The sequence below is a fragment of the Hemicordylus capensis genome, chromosome 7 (assembly GCF_027244095.1).
Source record: "Hemicordylus capensis ecotype Gifberg chromosome 7, rHemCap1.1.pri, whole genome shotgun sequence".
Lineage (NCBI taxonomy): Eukaryota > Metazoa > Chordata > Lepidosauria > Squamata > Cordylidae > Hemicordylus > Hemicordylus capensis.
In genome coordinates, this window is record NC_069663.1 from 7,962,114 (window position 1) to 7,978,000 (window position 15,887).

Genomic DNA, 15,887 nt, shown 5'->3' on the forward strand with positions numbered 1-15,887 from the left:
GAAACAAAACCCCCAAGGGCATGATCCAATAATCAAGTGCTCTCAAGCCCCACTGGTTTCAATGGCAGAGTTAAGCAGCTGCTTGACTCAGCAGAAATCAGCAGGACTTAAATGCGTATGCCTTGGGATGGATCAGGCCATACTCACTTGGCCTAGCTGGAAGCGCATGCTGGATTGTGGCCAGCAAGCCCAACATCCTGTATTGGGACATTTGACTTCAAAAATTCTGGCCACCAGATGTTTATCTAGGATCCAGTGAGGTTCAGCTGTTCTCCAACCCCTTCTACCCCTTGCTTTGGCCCACAGATATTAACCCTGATGAAGGGGGTTTGTGGGATTTAAACAAAGCATTTAGCTTCCTTAGACAAAACTTGAGAGCGTTACACACTAGATTTCCTATGGAAACTTACCAGGCTGCACAATCACTGTGACCTCAGCAGTGGACTGATGGCCGGCAGAATCCGTCACCGTCAGCTGGTAGGTGTAGTCCCCTTCTCGCATCGCAGAGAGCTGCAGAGTTGAAGTCCTCACGCCCTTTAAAAACAACACATTCAGGGAACTTAAGTCTCCAAGTAGCAGAGAGGGAAATGGGGAGGTGCGTTAAGGAGTATTAATGGCTAATCTTATCAAACTTTATGCCAAGGTTTCCTAACCTTGGGTCTCTGGATGTTGTGGGACTTCATTTCCCATCATTCCCAACCACAATGGCCTTTGGCCAAGTCAGCAGGGCCTGATCCAACCCAAGGTCTGCACTTTAAAGTCCCACTGGTTTCTGCTGAGAGTTAACTCTGCCATTGAAACCAGTGGGGCTTGAGAGCACTTGATTTTTGGATCATGGCCTTGGGTTTTTTGTGTGTGGTTAGCTAGCCCCTTTTAGTCCTGCTTCCTGAACAGCAGTTCAAAGGCTAGCTAGAGACAGAGATTTTTATAGAAAGGAAAAGTTGCCCAGAAGAGGCTTTGCTATTGTGTGTGTGTACACGCAAATGTGTGCCCCCTACCCCCTTTGTCCCATCATCTCCAGTTAAACTGGCTTGGCAGGTTTTTGAAACAGTGCAATAGCTTGCCTATCAAAGGCAACACTCTAGATGAGCGTGCATGCCACACAAATGGCCATAAGCTCTCTGAAAGCAATCCTCATCTCTCCCCAGTCTTCAGCTCTCTCTCCAGCATAGCTGTTCTCTAAAGAGAGACTCACTGGGTACCCTGGGATGTTGTTCTTTCCTCAGCTTCCCAGTTGCAAATGGGGAGGTTGACTCGCTTCTCAGCTCTAGAGGAGTGGCCATGTTAGTCTACTGCAGCAAAAGGTGAGAAAGAGTCCGCGGGGACCTCGAAGACAAGCTAATTAAATTGTAGCATGACCTCCCATAAGGGCTCACTTGCATCTGAGCAAGGAAAGCCTTGCGAAAAACAACGCATGCAGCGATAAAGTGGCGGGTCTTTAGGGGTGCCACGGGACTCTCTGGGCCAGATGACACACTGCTTCTAACACATGCTTTGACACTGCATGTCGGGGCAGTCCAAGACATTTGGCTGCCCGAGGCCAAGGATCACTCCAGAGGGAAGGGGAATGCTTGCACACCTCCGGTGCCCCTCCCCATATCCTTTCTAGAGGCAACTGCCTCACCCTGCTTCACGGAAGGGCTGCCTCTGCTGCATGCCTTGCCTGGCTTTCCAAACTGTGCCACCCTTGTGCTAACTGAGCAAAGAGGCCCCTTGCCTATTCTTGCATATGGAGCGGGGGGGGGGAGCAACTGACCCTGCCTAACCCCAGCATTGCAGCCCTCCAGTGGCCATTGCTGGTGTCTACTTTATCTTTCTCTGTTAGACTGTGAGTCTTTGGGGACAGGGAACCATCCTATTCATTCAGTAATTGGTTGTTAATCTGCTTTATTTAAGTAATAATGATTCATTTACTAACTCTAGGCCAGTCACTCATCTCTCAGACTAAACTACCTCACAGAGTTGTTTCGAACATTAACACAAAACCATGTACACCACTCTGGGCTCCTTGGAGGAAGAGCAGGATATAAAGGTAAAGCTAAATAAAATAAATACATTTACTGTACTATTTATTTTTCTATGGAAACTGCTTTGGGAAGTTTTATTGAAGAGGGGGATAGAAATATTTGTAGTAGCTGCTGTAGGAAGGGGCCCAATCCAACTGGGACCACGGAGTGGAACAAGGGTTTTTTTTTTGTTTTTTGTTTTAACCCTTTGCCTCACCAAGGTCCCAATCTGGATTGTTTCCCCTTCCCTGTCTCCACAGCCGCTTTTAGTCCAGGAGGGAAGTTCCTATTGGCACCAATGGGAGATTCCCTTTGGGGGCTATCAGCAGCCGCAGGGTGGAGGTATGCAGATCTAGTCTGAGTTCGAACTGAGGGGATGCAAAGTTAGCACATTCATGGGAGTTTAGATGAATCACAATAGGTGAAAGTGGGCTGGAATGGTTACACGGATAATTCATGACTTAAATGACTTATACAAAGAATATGTACCCAAATGTATACAGTGTGCTTCAGCCAAGCCACCAAACCTTCCAGCTGGGGCACACCCTTAAGAAATTATTAAGATACAAATATATGCTTAAATGCCATGCACTTAAAAAAAACAAATTAGATAAGGAAATATTGAATGGAGTTGGGACAGAAACGTTGACAGGTATTAGGATAACCTTATTTAAACCAGACCTTTATGAGTATATTGGGAATGATTTCTGGAAAGAACTTGGCTCCACTCAGACTGGGCACCACTGGAATGCCCACAGATCTTACCTGCATCTCCACTACCTTCCCTTTGCTGTTGGGGCTGAGAGACCACTCGTAGCTGACAATGCCGTGGTCATCTGTGCTCTGGTTCCCGTAGAGGGTGATGGAGTTTTGGGGCAGAGTGATCACTTGGTTGGGGCCTGCGTTCGCCACAGGCGGGTAGTCCACTGCTTTATTGACAGTCAAGCTGGCAGTGGTGGAGTTGCTGGCCCCATCTGAGTCCACCACAGTCAGGCTAGAGAGGGGGAGAGGATGGAAAAATTTAAAGGCAAGGACAGAGAGGGAAGAGCTCAAGAGGATAGGCTGATTAGATCCCAACTGAGTGACAGAGAATGAGCTGGGATTCTCTAGTGTAGAAGGTCTTATTATGCTATAGCTGGGAAAGGAAAGTCATGGATTAAACTGAATCCGCTGATAAATAAAGTTGACAGAAAACAAGGAGGGGGTATGGGAGGAGAGGATATGCAGAAACACCAAACATGCAATGCCCAAAACAACAGAGTTGCATTCATAATCAAGAAAATAAAGATACAACAGTGCCAGGTATATAGTTGGCTGGTTCTCACAACCCTAATCAGGCTGCCAGGCACACTCCCAATCAGCAGTAGTGTTCTGAGGCGTGTGCACATGTGCACGCTCACAAGTTTTCTGATGTCCGCTCAGTTAATTCTAGATCCCGCTCAGGTTGAATCAGGAAGGCCTTGATACTGCCTTGATACTGCTGCCCAGAACAAAATTCATTCTGCACACAGATTTAAATAAATAAATAAATTAGAGAGAACACTGATCAGCAGTCATGTAAACCCAAAGAACAAGCTTGGAGGCAGGGGCGTAGCTACCGTTGTGCTAACGGGTTCAAAGAACCCGGGCCGCCAATGAAAAGGGCTGCCAAAGCCCTGTGGCTTGGGCTCTCGGTAGCCCGGGTGGGAGGGGGGAATTTGCTCACGCCCATGTGCGTGTGATGTCACACGCACGCATATATCTGGAGGGGGCCGCTGAGTGGGGCCGGACGCAGGCTGCCGTTCAGCTGGCTCCGTGGCTGCTTGGAGGAGTGCAGTGACTGGGTGGGAAGCAGGAACATATTCTCTCCCCAGCACGGATGAAAAGCTACCCAGCTCCTGCCTCCCACACGACCACTTGTCCCTCCTCCCACTTTCTTGTTTGGGTTTACATGACAGCCAAGTTGGAACACACCCAACTCTCCTATTCCAGCTGGCTGCTCCTCCTACCCCGATTGGGGACCTGTGAATAAGCCTAGTCAGTTTCAAAGAGTGAAGAAGTTATTGGGAATAGCCTATTCACACTTTGAAGTTGACCCTATACCTGGCATTAATGATCCATAAACACCAATGACAGAGTTCAGTCCGTGGTGTTGTATCACAGATAGCCCATTCAGCCAGGCAAGTCATCACTTGATGTCGCAGTCAAGGGATAAATGCATATGTGTGAACAAGCCCTCTCATATGAAACAGCAAGCGATGAGGAGGACTAAGTCGGCCCGACAGTCGACCTATCTTAGCATTCTATTTGCCTGCTGGGACCACTCAGATTTTGCCTCTGAAAAGATATATCATGCTTCCAGTCCTCATATAAAAGTAAAACTGCCGCCCTGTAACCAGAAGGTTACAAGTTCGATCCTGACCAGGGGCTCAAGGTTGACTCAGCCTTCCATCCTTCCGAGGTCGGTAAAATGAGTACCCAGAATGTTGGGGGCAATATGCTAAATCATTGTAAACCGCTTAGAGAGCTCCGGCTATAAAGTGGTATATAAATGTAAGTGCTATTGCTATATTCAGTAGCACCCAATGGACTTGTCCATAAATGAACTGACTGGACTGTTACATAAGCACTCCCTGCCCCCACCAAACATTGAATCTGAGCCTCCATTTGGGGCAAGCAATATGGTCACCCAGGCAGAAGCTTGTCCCTTGAGGCTGCCAGCCTGGGAAAGCAGTTAGAGCATGAATACGATGAAATTTATATACCACTTTTCAACCAAAGTTCCCAAAGTGGTTTACATAAAAAATAAGTAAGAGAGGCTGCCTGCCCCAAAGGACTCACAATCTAAAAAAGAAGTGTAAGGCAGATACCAGAAACAGCCACTGGAGGGATGCTGTGCTGGGGATGGATAGGGCCAGTTGCTCTCCCCCTGATCAATAAAGAGAATACTCCCTTTTAAAAGGTGCCTCTTTTGTTCAGCTAACAGGGATCCTGATCCTTCAGTTAGCAAAGCAACTCCAGGTCCTCTGCTTTGTGCCTCACTCATGACCCTTCACTGAGTATATCTGCATACAAACTCCCACCACCCTGCCATCTTTAGTCTCACAGGAAGCCCCTAGGCAGAAGCCTCCCCTGCCTTTGTTTTAACCGCTATGATTATTTAACCCCTGTGATTTAGCAAGCATGCAAAAAGGGAGCATTATGGAGACAGCTTGGCAACTTAATTAAATATGTGGTCCGTGGTTCAGCACAGACTTAACAAGCCCAGGAAATCTTTGCAACCTGAGTTTTGATTGTTATATGGCAAAGCAGAGGATCTGCTTCTCTTAGAAAGAGGTGGTGCAACAGGAGACTTGCAGATGGTTAATTATTTAAAACTGATGGCAGAGGAGTCCAGCAAACACCTCTAACTCTGCAGTTTAACATGGTGACTGGGCGTACAATATACCAAATGGTAATTGGGCATATACCAAAAATGATATTTGGATAGGCTTAGCACTGACACCTCCCTCAGCCAGATGGCTTCCTTTTCAGTCCTTTGAATCTTCCTGCTAGGTGAATGTCAATGCACTCACACCCTAATCCCAGAGGCTCCCCACTTTTTAAATCAAGTTCATCCCTTCTACTGCAAACCTTCAGCTCAATTACACGAGGGGCGGGGGAGGGAGGGGAGAGCAGAGCTGGTCTTGTGGTAGCAAGCATGACTTGTCCCTTTGCTAAGCAGGGTTTGCCCTGGTTGCAGATGAATGGGGGATTTGATGTGTGAGCACTGTAAGATATTCCCTTTAGGGGATGGGGCCACTCTGGGAAGAGCAGAAGGTTCCAAGTTCCCTCCCTGGCAGCATCTCCAAGATAGGGCTGAGAGAGACTCCTGCCTGCAACCTTGGAGAAGCCGCTGCCAGTCTGGGTAGACAATACTGTGCTAGATGGACCCATGGCCTGACTCATTATATGGCAGTTTCCTATATCACAGAGAGAGAGAGAGAGAGAGAGAGAGAGAGAGAGAGAGAAAACAAGAGCACACATAAATCTAAATATAACAGTTATGAGAAAGGCTACTCCAGTCACTGGGCTACATCCACACTAAGTTAGTAATGAGTACTCCCACTGAAATTACTGGGACAAATTTCAGTGTGAGTAAAGGTAAAGTGTGCTGTTGAGTCGGTATCAACGCCTGGCGACCACAGAGCCTGTGGTTGTCCATTGTCTTTGGTAGAATATAGGTACTCCGTGCTAATTTTCTGAAGCCTGTCAGAGTAACTGGCCCTATCCACCCCCAGCACAGTACCTCCAGTGACTGTTGCTGGTGTTTCTTTTAGATTGTGAGCCCTTTGGGGACAGGGATCCATCTTATTTATTTGTTATTTCTCTGTGTAAACCACCCTGAACCATTTTTGGAAGGGCGGTATAGAAATCGAATGAATGAATGAATGAGCAGGTCTTCGCCCTCCTCCCTCCCCTTTTGCAGTGGACATATTGCTGAGGATACACCAGCTTCAAGCTTGTGATCCTCAGATGGGGAACAAATAGCCCGGCTGCAACATGGAGAACTCAGAGTACCTAGGAGTACTAGTACCCCTTGTTGGGAACGCCTGCCTTACCCCATCACTGAATATGAAGAAAACTGAATTGTTATTATGGGATTCAGAAACACTCCTCTTTAGTAGGCACGAACCTTTCATAAAAGAACTCATCCAAAGATATCTTCATTAAATTTCCTCATATCCAGTTTATTGCTTTAGTGTAATAAATTTGCACTGGAACCTTTTATTCCCACCCAGGAAACCCATCTGAGATATCCACAGTGCTGTTTAATGGGTACATTACACCCAATCCTATACTTAAAATATTTCCTGGGGGGAAAACAAGTTGAGCGGGTTGCGGGTGGGGGGAACCAAGTAGGACTGATTTATATTTCATTCTTCCACTCATTTATTCAGCCCACATAAGCAGTCTATTTGTTTAAGGAGCGGAGACAGTGTTTAAATGCAAGAGATGTCAATTTCACCAATTCAGCAGCAGCTTCTGTGATGCGAGGAGATACAAAACGTGGTTAACATGCAGCAAAAGAGAGACTGTTTTGTAAATTGTCAGCCGACATATTACTTGTTCACATGAACAGACCAATCAACTGAGCTAAAAAGGAAAAGAAGGGAAGGCTGAATCAAATAGGTCAGATTTCATTAACTGAGTTGTGCAACCCAGATTAATATAGTGTTCTAGACTTGGAAAATCTAGCAAGCTAGAGGTGCGATTCCAGTCTCTGTGTCTTACCTGAACGTGTAATTTCCGGGCACTAAGTTGGTGAGTTTCAGAATGTCAGTGTCTGCAGAAACCTTCTCTTCCCGAAGAGGCCCCTTCAGTTCTTCCCAGTGGTAGCTAACAATTTTGTCATCGTCCGTGCTTTCTGATTCAATGAAAACAGCCAATTAATTTTTGTTTGTTTGTAAAGAAAGACCACATTCTCAGTAATGCTGATCTGAAATATTATTTATATCTAATTAGCCTGCTTTGGGGCAGAGAGATCTCTCTCTCCGAGACCCTTAAGAGCCACTGCCAGTCAAAGTAGACAGGACTGTGCTAGACAGACGAGTGGCCCGATTCTACACAAGGCTGCTTCATATGTTCAAACGATCCAGCAGATGCAGGGTTTTTGTTTTTACTGGCAGTTTGAAAAAGCTCAAAGAAAGACAACAGTGTTTGGGGCTTTTTAGTTCAGGAAGGAGGTAGGTAAAGGGTGGGGGACATGATAGAGATGAATAAAATTATGCAGAGTGTAGATAAAGTGATACAGAGAAGCTTTCCTCTCTGTCTGGATTCAGGACAGATAAAAGGAAGCACCTCTTTACACAATGTGTAGTTAAATTATGGAATTTGTTGCCACCAGGTGTGGTGATGGCCACCAATCTAGATGGTTTGAAAAGGCGATTAGACAAATTCATGGAGGATAGGGCTATCAACGGCTACTAGCCTTGGTAGCTATATACTTTCATCAGGATCAGAGGGTGCGTGCTCCTGAACACCAGATGCTAGGGAGCACCAAGGGAGGGTTGGTTTCCCTCTTTCCCCCACTTGCAGGCTTCCCAGAAGCACCTGCTTGGCCACTGCATGAGTCAGGATGCTGGATGGGAAGGGCCCTGGCCTGCCGGCTGGGCTTTTCTTAGGGCCAAGACCACTGTGGCAGGGGGTGATGGGAGTTGTAGTCCAACTCTGGGGACCCAAGCTTGAGAAGCCCTCGCATAATAGATGGCCTTTCCTTGCCTCTTCCGGTGACTTTTCTCTACTGCTCACAGGGGTGGGTTACACTGTCTGTGGTAGGTACTTACGGCTGCCATCAATGACTGTGGAAGTGGTTGGCAGTGAGATCTCCAGGAATCGGGGTGACACAATGGCCACAGGGGGCTGATTCACTCGAGGCTCTGCAATGATAATCAGCCACAGTAAAAATTTACCATCCTCTTCAGGCACAGCGTGATGGAGAAGGAAGGGCTATGAGAAGTCACCAGTTCAAATATTACCTCCATCCAGCTCACTAGATGGCCTTAGGCAAGCCACTAGGCCTGTTCACACAACCATTAACATTAGAGTAGGAGCTGGCTCACTCTGTTTTGCATGACTGTGAGGACTTACCCAGCCCAGGTTACTCAATGCAGGGAAACCCAGCTTTTGTACCCTCCTCCTAACCAAGGCAGGAGGTGAGGAGAGCTCTCCTACCTTGCTTTTTTGGTTGTGTGGATCCACTTACCTTTTCAACACAACCACTGGGACCCAGCAGGCATGGAAACAATGGAAAGCTGTGGTTACAGGGGCTGCCATCCATGGATGTGCCACTCTGCCAAGCACACTCTATGATTCTGTAGCTGGGGCCATTTCAGCATAGCTGAGTTTCGCCTCTTGCTTCTTTGTGGCCAATTAGAAGGCAGCTGCTGATGTCAATCGACTGACAGCACAAAGCATGCTAGGAGGGCCTAATAGGCCTTCGGAGGACTTTCCATGCTTGTGGCTCTCAATTTCAGCAAAAGACACCTCGCCTGGCTTAATCATGTGTTTCCAAGGTTTGCTGACCCCAACAGAAATTCTGATCGTTTGCTGCTACTGGGGTAAGAGCTCTCTACTCTTCCAACCCACTCCCAAATGGTCATGTGAACAGGCCTACTCTCAATCCCAGCCTTGACTCCTCATTTGCAATATGGGCATAATACTGCTAAACGCCGCTTATAGGCTTGTTGAAAGGATTACTGAGATTTTGCTTATGTAGCGCTTTGAGTTGCAGGAAGACCAACACTGAATGATTGCTCCTCTTAACACAGCTGTTCCTAGAAAGACCACCAGGTGCTGCAAGTGAGGCTTGGTTTGTGGCAGGGTTCCTCAAGGCCCTGTCTTCGACAAAGAAGGCAGGCAGTGCATGGGGCATTCGCCTCCCTATTACATGGCGTAATCACAGCCACCTCACTCCCACTTGGGTTCAGTGGGTCAGAGGCTCAAGTGTGGGGACGACTTTTCATGGTAGAAGTCAGTCACTGGCTACTACTCAGCACTGGGTACACTCCTTCCCCTTCCTTGGAAGGCTGGCAACAAGATCAGCCAGGCCTGTAATGGCTTTGCTCCCCCACAGGGGCAGTTCCACATCGTACGGGCCCAGTACCCATGACAGGGTTCATCACAACAGGGTTCATGCTCTCACTTTCTTACTGGTCGCTCTTCCCCACAATAATACATCCGCTTCCTCTCCAAGAGATAGGAGCATAAGAAACTGCCATATACCAAGTCAGACCATCTAGCTCAGTATTGTCTACATAGACTGGCAGTGGCTTCTCCAAGGCTGCAGGCAGGAGTCTCTCCCAGCCCCACCTTGGAGATGCTGCTGCCAGGGAGGGAATTTGGAACCTTCTGCAAGCAAGCACGCAGGTGCTCTTCCCAGAGCAGCCCCATCCCCTCAGGGGAATATGTTCCAGTGCTCACAGATGTAGCCTCCCATTCCAGACCCTGCTTAGCAAAGGGGGCAATGCATGCTTGCTACCACAAGACCAGCTCTCCTCTCAAGATGAGAGCAGCTGCTGGGCACTACTAGCCTAAGTTGCCCCGCAATGCCTACGGAAGCAAGGAGAGGTGCCACACTCCCCTGGGCAGTGCCTGCACCAAATGCTGCCTAGTGGTGCTCATTCCCGCCTCCCTCTGCCTGGCAGCATTCCCCCTTCCCTTCCCCTCCTCAACAGCATACTAATGTCGCTGCTGCTCTTTCCCCCATTCCTTGGAGTGAGGCCACCATTCTAGCCCACCACTCCCCGCCCCACTTCCTCTTTTCCTTTTGAAAATCCAGGAAGTGGATTAGGTGAGGGAGCAGCAACCGTGGCGGCTGGCATGACACTGGCACATCCCCAGCTATGGGAGTGGTACTGCGTGGAGGCTGGCTGGTGAGCGTGGGATTCCCAAACTGCCCCTCCCCCTGCCAATCTGCCATCAGTGTTCCCTGTAACAAGGACTCCCAGATGTTCTTGACTACAACTCCCAGAATCCCCAGCTGCAATGGTCTTTGGCTGGGGGTTATGGGATTTGCCAGCCACAACATCTACTGTCTGCCACTTGGGGGTTGTCTGTGGCTGGAGACAACTGCCATTCTTTTCAGAGAGGCGGAAGAGGAGAACATGTAACCAGAACTTTCCCCTTGGCATGCTCATTCATCCCACTACCATCTTGATCCGCCTGTATCGCAGGTTTCTTTACTACTACTACTACTACTACTACTATTTACATCTCTGCCACAGGATGTGGTGGTGGCCACCAGCCTGGATGGCTTTAAGAGGGGCTTCGATAAATTCATGGAGGACAGGTCTATCGCTGGCTACTAGGCTGAGGGCTATAGGCCATCTCCAGCCTCAGAGGCAAGAAAAATGCCTCTCAATGCCAGATGCAGGGGAGCAAGAGCAGCAGGAGAGAGGGCATGCCCTCAGCTTTTGCCTGTGGGCTTCTCAGAGGTATCTGGTGTGCGAAACAGGATGCTGGACTGATGGGCCTTGGGCCTAGATCCAGCAGGGCTGCTCTTACGTTCTTAGCAGGGCTACTCAACTTGGGCCCTCCTGCAGATGTTGGCCTACAACTCCCAGCATCCCAGCCAACAGTTGGGGATGTTGGGAGCTGTAGTCCAAAAACAGCTGGAGGGTCGCAGTTGAATAGCCCTGATTTATATTCTGACTTCCAATGTAGAAGTTCTCCATGCAGTTTACATAGAAAAGGAAGGCAAAGAAGAAGGAAGCTGCTTTCCTGTCCCCCAAAGAGCTCACAGTCTAAAAAGAAACACAAGAAAGACACCAACAATAGCCACTGAGAGGATACTGCGCTGGGACTGAACAGGGCCAGCTGCTTCCCCCCTACTAAATGCAAGAAAATCACCACTTTGAAAGGTGCCTCTTTGTCTTTAGTTAGCAGAGGATTTCTTTTGAACACAATTTTCTTTTGATTCAAAAGCCAAGAAAGCCTGCATGCCCAGTGACAAAAGAAACTGGCAGGGATACCAGAAACAACGAACACGGCTTCTATTGCACAGCCTCCAACCCTTCCACAAAAATACTGACTCTTTCTAACTTTAGTAGTAGCCTAGGTCTTCTTCTGTGCAGTTAAAACGAGGCAACAGAACACGGCATTCTGACATATCTGGAGCAGCAGCGTCGCCCCCTCTCTCTTTGTGGAGACAGGCTATTTTCGAACAAGCCCGGGGAATGGATCACCCACAAACTGAAGGGATGCAGGGCAGAAGTGCTGAGCATACCTGGCTTGACGGTCACATTCACCATTCCTTCTCCATGTGCATTATCACCATCTACGATCACCTTGAATTCGTACAGGCCGAGAGTGAGCTGGTGCAGAAAACAAACAGGAAACATTAGACACAGGCAAGGATGTGGCTGCCTGCCAAAAAGATTAGATTGCCAAGATGATGCTTGGTGCCCAAGGAGGCAACTAAGTTATATGAGTTGGGGAAAAGCAGTCCACCATCTGGAACTTCTGTTGCATCTAATAGTTCACCGATGACTTTACTCTCTGACTAACTCACTTGTTTAAAAATATATATTCTTGAGAGCTGCCTCAAATTGTTGAAGAGGCAGGACAAATATTTAAATACCTAAATATCTAGGGGAAAATGTTTTAAGAATTTTCATTTCCCAATAATTTGGGGGAAACAAGAAATGTTCTATTCCCCGTATTTCTTGAATATTCTCTCCCTTAAGTACACAGGCCAGGAACCAAAGAATCACGTAAATATTCTGCAAGTCCAAGAAGACTTTAGACATTTTTCTGGAACACAAGCTTCCACTGTCACATGGCAACTTATTTTTTAAATGAACGTAGTGGGGGGCGGGAATCAACAGTTCTACTAGGATAGCGAATGCCCCTTCTATGAGGCTAAAAAGCTGTTTGGATCTCAGTTACAGTGATTTGTGGAATTCACAGCTACAAGACGCAGTTTGATAAATAGTATAAACTGGGTATTAAAAAATCACACACACACTCTTGAAAATGCAGAGATCGATGCCTATTAGCCAAAGTGATCAGAGCTTCATCAAAGATTTAGCAGCTAGATATTAACAGTGCAGCAATAAGTTAATTTCATAAAACATTAGGAAAATCCTCCTAATTCTGCCTTCTCATGACTGAACCCACTGCTTCCTGTCCTCTTCTCTACTGCTCTCATTGGAAACAGCTGTTAAAGATGGTTCCTCCTTATCCTCTCTCATAGCCTCTCCAGATATTTGATGTCTATTTCCCCTTTGATCTTTTCAGACATGAGAATCACATGCAGGGGCACTTCCAGCATTGGGAAATTATTCAGACAGGATGAAACCCTCAGACAACAGCAAACACAGCACAGAAGACTTCACGACTGAGTGCTGTTTCAGCAATCACAGAAGCTGTTCAGATTAGGAGATGTTCCTTAGTTACTGTATCATTCTTACAGTACTGAAGGATCACATAAATATTTTAGGACAGATCCTGCAAAGGAACATAGGAAAAACATAGGAAGCTTCTGTATATAGAGTCAGTCCAGTGGTCCATCTAGCTCAATACTGTCTACAATAACTGGCAGTGGCTCTACAAGGTTCCACACAGGAGTCTTTCCTAGCTCTACCTGGAGATGCTGCCAGGGAATGAACCTGGGCCCTTCTGCATGCAAGCAGATGCTCACTGAACCAGGGGGTCATCCTATGAAACTGTAGGACAGGAAATTCAGGACCGGCAATAGGAAGTACTTTTTCACACAGTGTATAATTAATCCATGGAATTGTTTGCCATGGGATGTGGTGATGGCCACTAGCTTGGATAGGCTTTAAAAGGGGCTTAAACAAATTCATGGAGGACAGGTCTATCAGTGGCTACTAGTCTGGTGGCCATAGGCCTCCTCAAGCCTCGAAGGCAGGATGCCTCTCAATACCAGTCACAGGGGAGCAACAGCAGGAGAGAGGGCATGCCCTCACCTCTTGGCTGTGGGCTTCTCAGAGGCATCTGGTGGGCCACTGTGTGCAACAGGAAGCTGGACTGGATAGGCTTTGGGCCTGACCCAGCAGGGCTGTTTTATGTTCTTGTATGTAAGAGCTGTTACTAGTAAAGATCCCAATATGCTATAACGCATATCGGATTAAAGGTCCAATATAAATTAACTTACTTAAATTCTGGATGTTGCCCTCTTTTTTCCACAAATCTGAGGGATGAGGCTCTAGCTCAGTGACAGAGCACCTACTTTGCAAGCAGAAGGTCTCAGATTCAATTCCCGGCATCTCTAGTTAAGGTGGTTTTGAGTAGCAGGGCTAGGAAAGGTCTCTGCCCGAGATCTTGGAGAACTGCTGCCAGACAGAGCAGACAGTACTAAGCTTGACAAAACAACATCAGGACAGTGTAAGGCATGGAGGCATGTTCCTATGATCACCGGTCCTGCATTTGTCTCCTCTAGCCAAAATCTTGCACAACGGTGCTGGCAGCTTAGAGCTCTCTTAGGGCTCTACACAGTTCTGAGAGAAATCCACAGACAGCAAGAGATTCACCTTGGATAATTTGAGGATCTGCGAATGCTTGCCCTCCATCTCCCCGCTATAGTCAGTGGGGTGTGTGATCAGCCTCCAGTCGTAGGAGTAGTCCATTTCTAAATGGAAAATGATCCTCAGAGGTTAGGAGAGCCCATCATTAAAAGAGAGAGAAAGAGAAAGAGGAGAGAGGGAACAGAAGATCAAAACAGCGCAGGAAATGAAGTCTTGTCTTAAAGTCCCACTGTCTCAACCAGGAAAGAATCTTCCCACAATGACTCTCATATGCTTGCATTTCCTTGGCATGTCAAAAATTGCTCAAAGCTGAATTCAGTGCACGGTGGGAGCATAAGGAGAACCCTGATGGAGTACGCCAAGGCCTATTTAGTCCAGCATCCTGTTTCCCACAGTGGCCCACCAGAAGGCTCAGGGAAGCCCGCAGGCAGGGAATGAAGGCATGCCAGCTTCCCTGCCATTGCTCCCCCCAACTGGTATCCTGCCTCTGAACCAGTTATGGAGCCCTGTTCTGTTGGGCAGAGGTCTATCTGGGAAGGAGGTGCATGCACACAACCTGTGCCATTATGGGGGTGACACAGGTCCCTCCCGGGCTCCCCATGCACATGAAATCATGTGACTGCCAAAGCTGGACTGGCGGAGAGTTTATCAGCTGTTTTAAACTGATATTAAAACTGGCCTGTGCATGTCTTGCTCTCTCTCCTAAAGTGACATTTTCAAGGTTTGCTATCACAAACCATGCGGCATTCCCCTTAAGGCCTACCTTTAGATGGCGTAGGGAAGACATATGCATTCAGCTCCACTTCATTCTTCGGCAGAGTTACCTCAACTCCGTCTCCAGCAGAAACAATCAGTTTCTTAATAACTGTGAAAGAATTAAATCAAAAGACTGGATAAAGTTGAGGATAACTCACATGTTACACTTTCAATCCCTATTTCCGGATACTCGTGCAAAGAGCATTGTGGGAAGCGGTTACGTGTGCCCCAGTTAATTCTGCAATTGTAAACCGCCCAGAGACGCAAGTTTTGGGCGATACAGAAATATGTTAAGTAAATAAATATTCCAGAGCATGAGATCTCATAGCAGGAGGACAGCAAGGCTGGAGGAGCCCCTGGGACAAAATCTGGAGATGCCCCTCCCTGCCTGCCTGTGCCACCCGCCCACCTGGATGGCCATGTTCCAGTTGAGCTGGTGCAACCTGATGATGTCACTGAGATGGAGCAATTGCACCAGTTCAGGGAAGCAGGGCTGCCCTGGTGACAGCAATAACAAGCCTCCCTTCAAGTTCTCACTGGGATCAAGGCTGTTCTAACTTACTAGTCCTGGTTCACCGATGTTTGAGAGCAGCAAATACCCCATCGCAGTGTGTGTGTGTGTGTGTGTGTGTGTGTGTGTGTGTGTGTGTGTGTACGTACACGCATGCACACATGCAGAGAAGATGGCAGGCTGGCCCCCAAACACCCGAGGTCACCAGGGACTCACATCTGCCCCCGACTCCCTACTCAATAGTGGCTGCACCCCTGGGCATCAACATACATGATTTTTTCGATGGAGAAGCGAGGCTTGTGTTCTGATATCAGGCATGAGAATGACTTGCAGGAATCATTCCATGTCTCCAGACTGGGCAATGCAAGACAGCCCTTCGATATACAAGGTTGAAAGCAAAAACAAGCGACCAATGGCTTTATGTACCATCTAGTCGTTCTAATGCAGCTGCCTTTCAAGATTTTGACCTCAAAATGGAAACACCACAAACACAGAATTGCTCAGAGACGAGATTGTTCTTCTGGGAGATGAAATGTGCCCCTTGTGCCCTGTACTCAGACAGGTGCAGCAGAGATGAGACGGGTTTAACCAGATAGATTTCAGGAG

The 15,887-nt window shown here is 47.6% G+C and overlaps 1 protein-coding gene across 2 annotated transcripts in view; it reads right to left on the reverse strand.

Annotated features, from left to right (window-relative positions):
• The window catches only part of KIAA0319L (KIAA0319 like), an 81,186-nt gene that overhangs the window by 22,216 nt on the left and 43,083 nt on the right, over nucleotides 1-15,887 (reverse strand). For both annotated transcript variants that reach the window (XM_053267195.1, XM_053267194.1), the window contains exons 5-11: nucleotides 14,778-14,879; nucleotides 14,021-14,118; nucleotides 11,752-11,839; nucleotides 8,312-8,404; nucleotides 7,260-7,392; nucleotides 2,772-3,000; nucleotides 411-534 (exon numbers count right to left, since the gene is read on the reverse strand). In XM_053267195.1, the coding sequence (XP_053123170.1) occupies nucleotides 411-534; nucleotides 2,772-3,000; nucleotides 7,260-7,392; nucleotides 8,312-8,404; nucleotides 11,752-11,839; nucleotides 14,021-14,118; nucleotides 14,778-14,879 (867 nt within the window). The remainder of the gene's footprint in view (nucleotides 1-410; nucleotides 535-2,771; nucleotides 3,001-7,259; nucleotides 7,393-8,311; nucleotides 8,405-11,751; nucleotides 11,840-14,020; nucleotides 14,119-14,777; nucleotides 14,880-15,887) is intronic.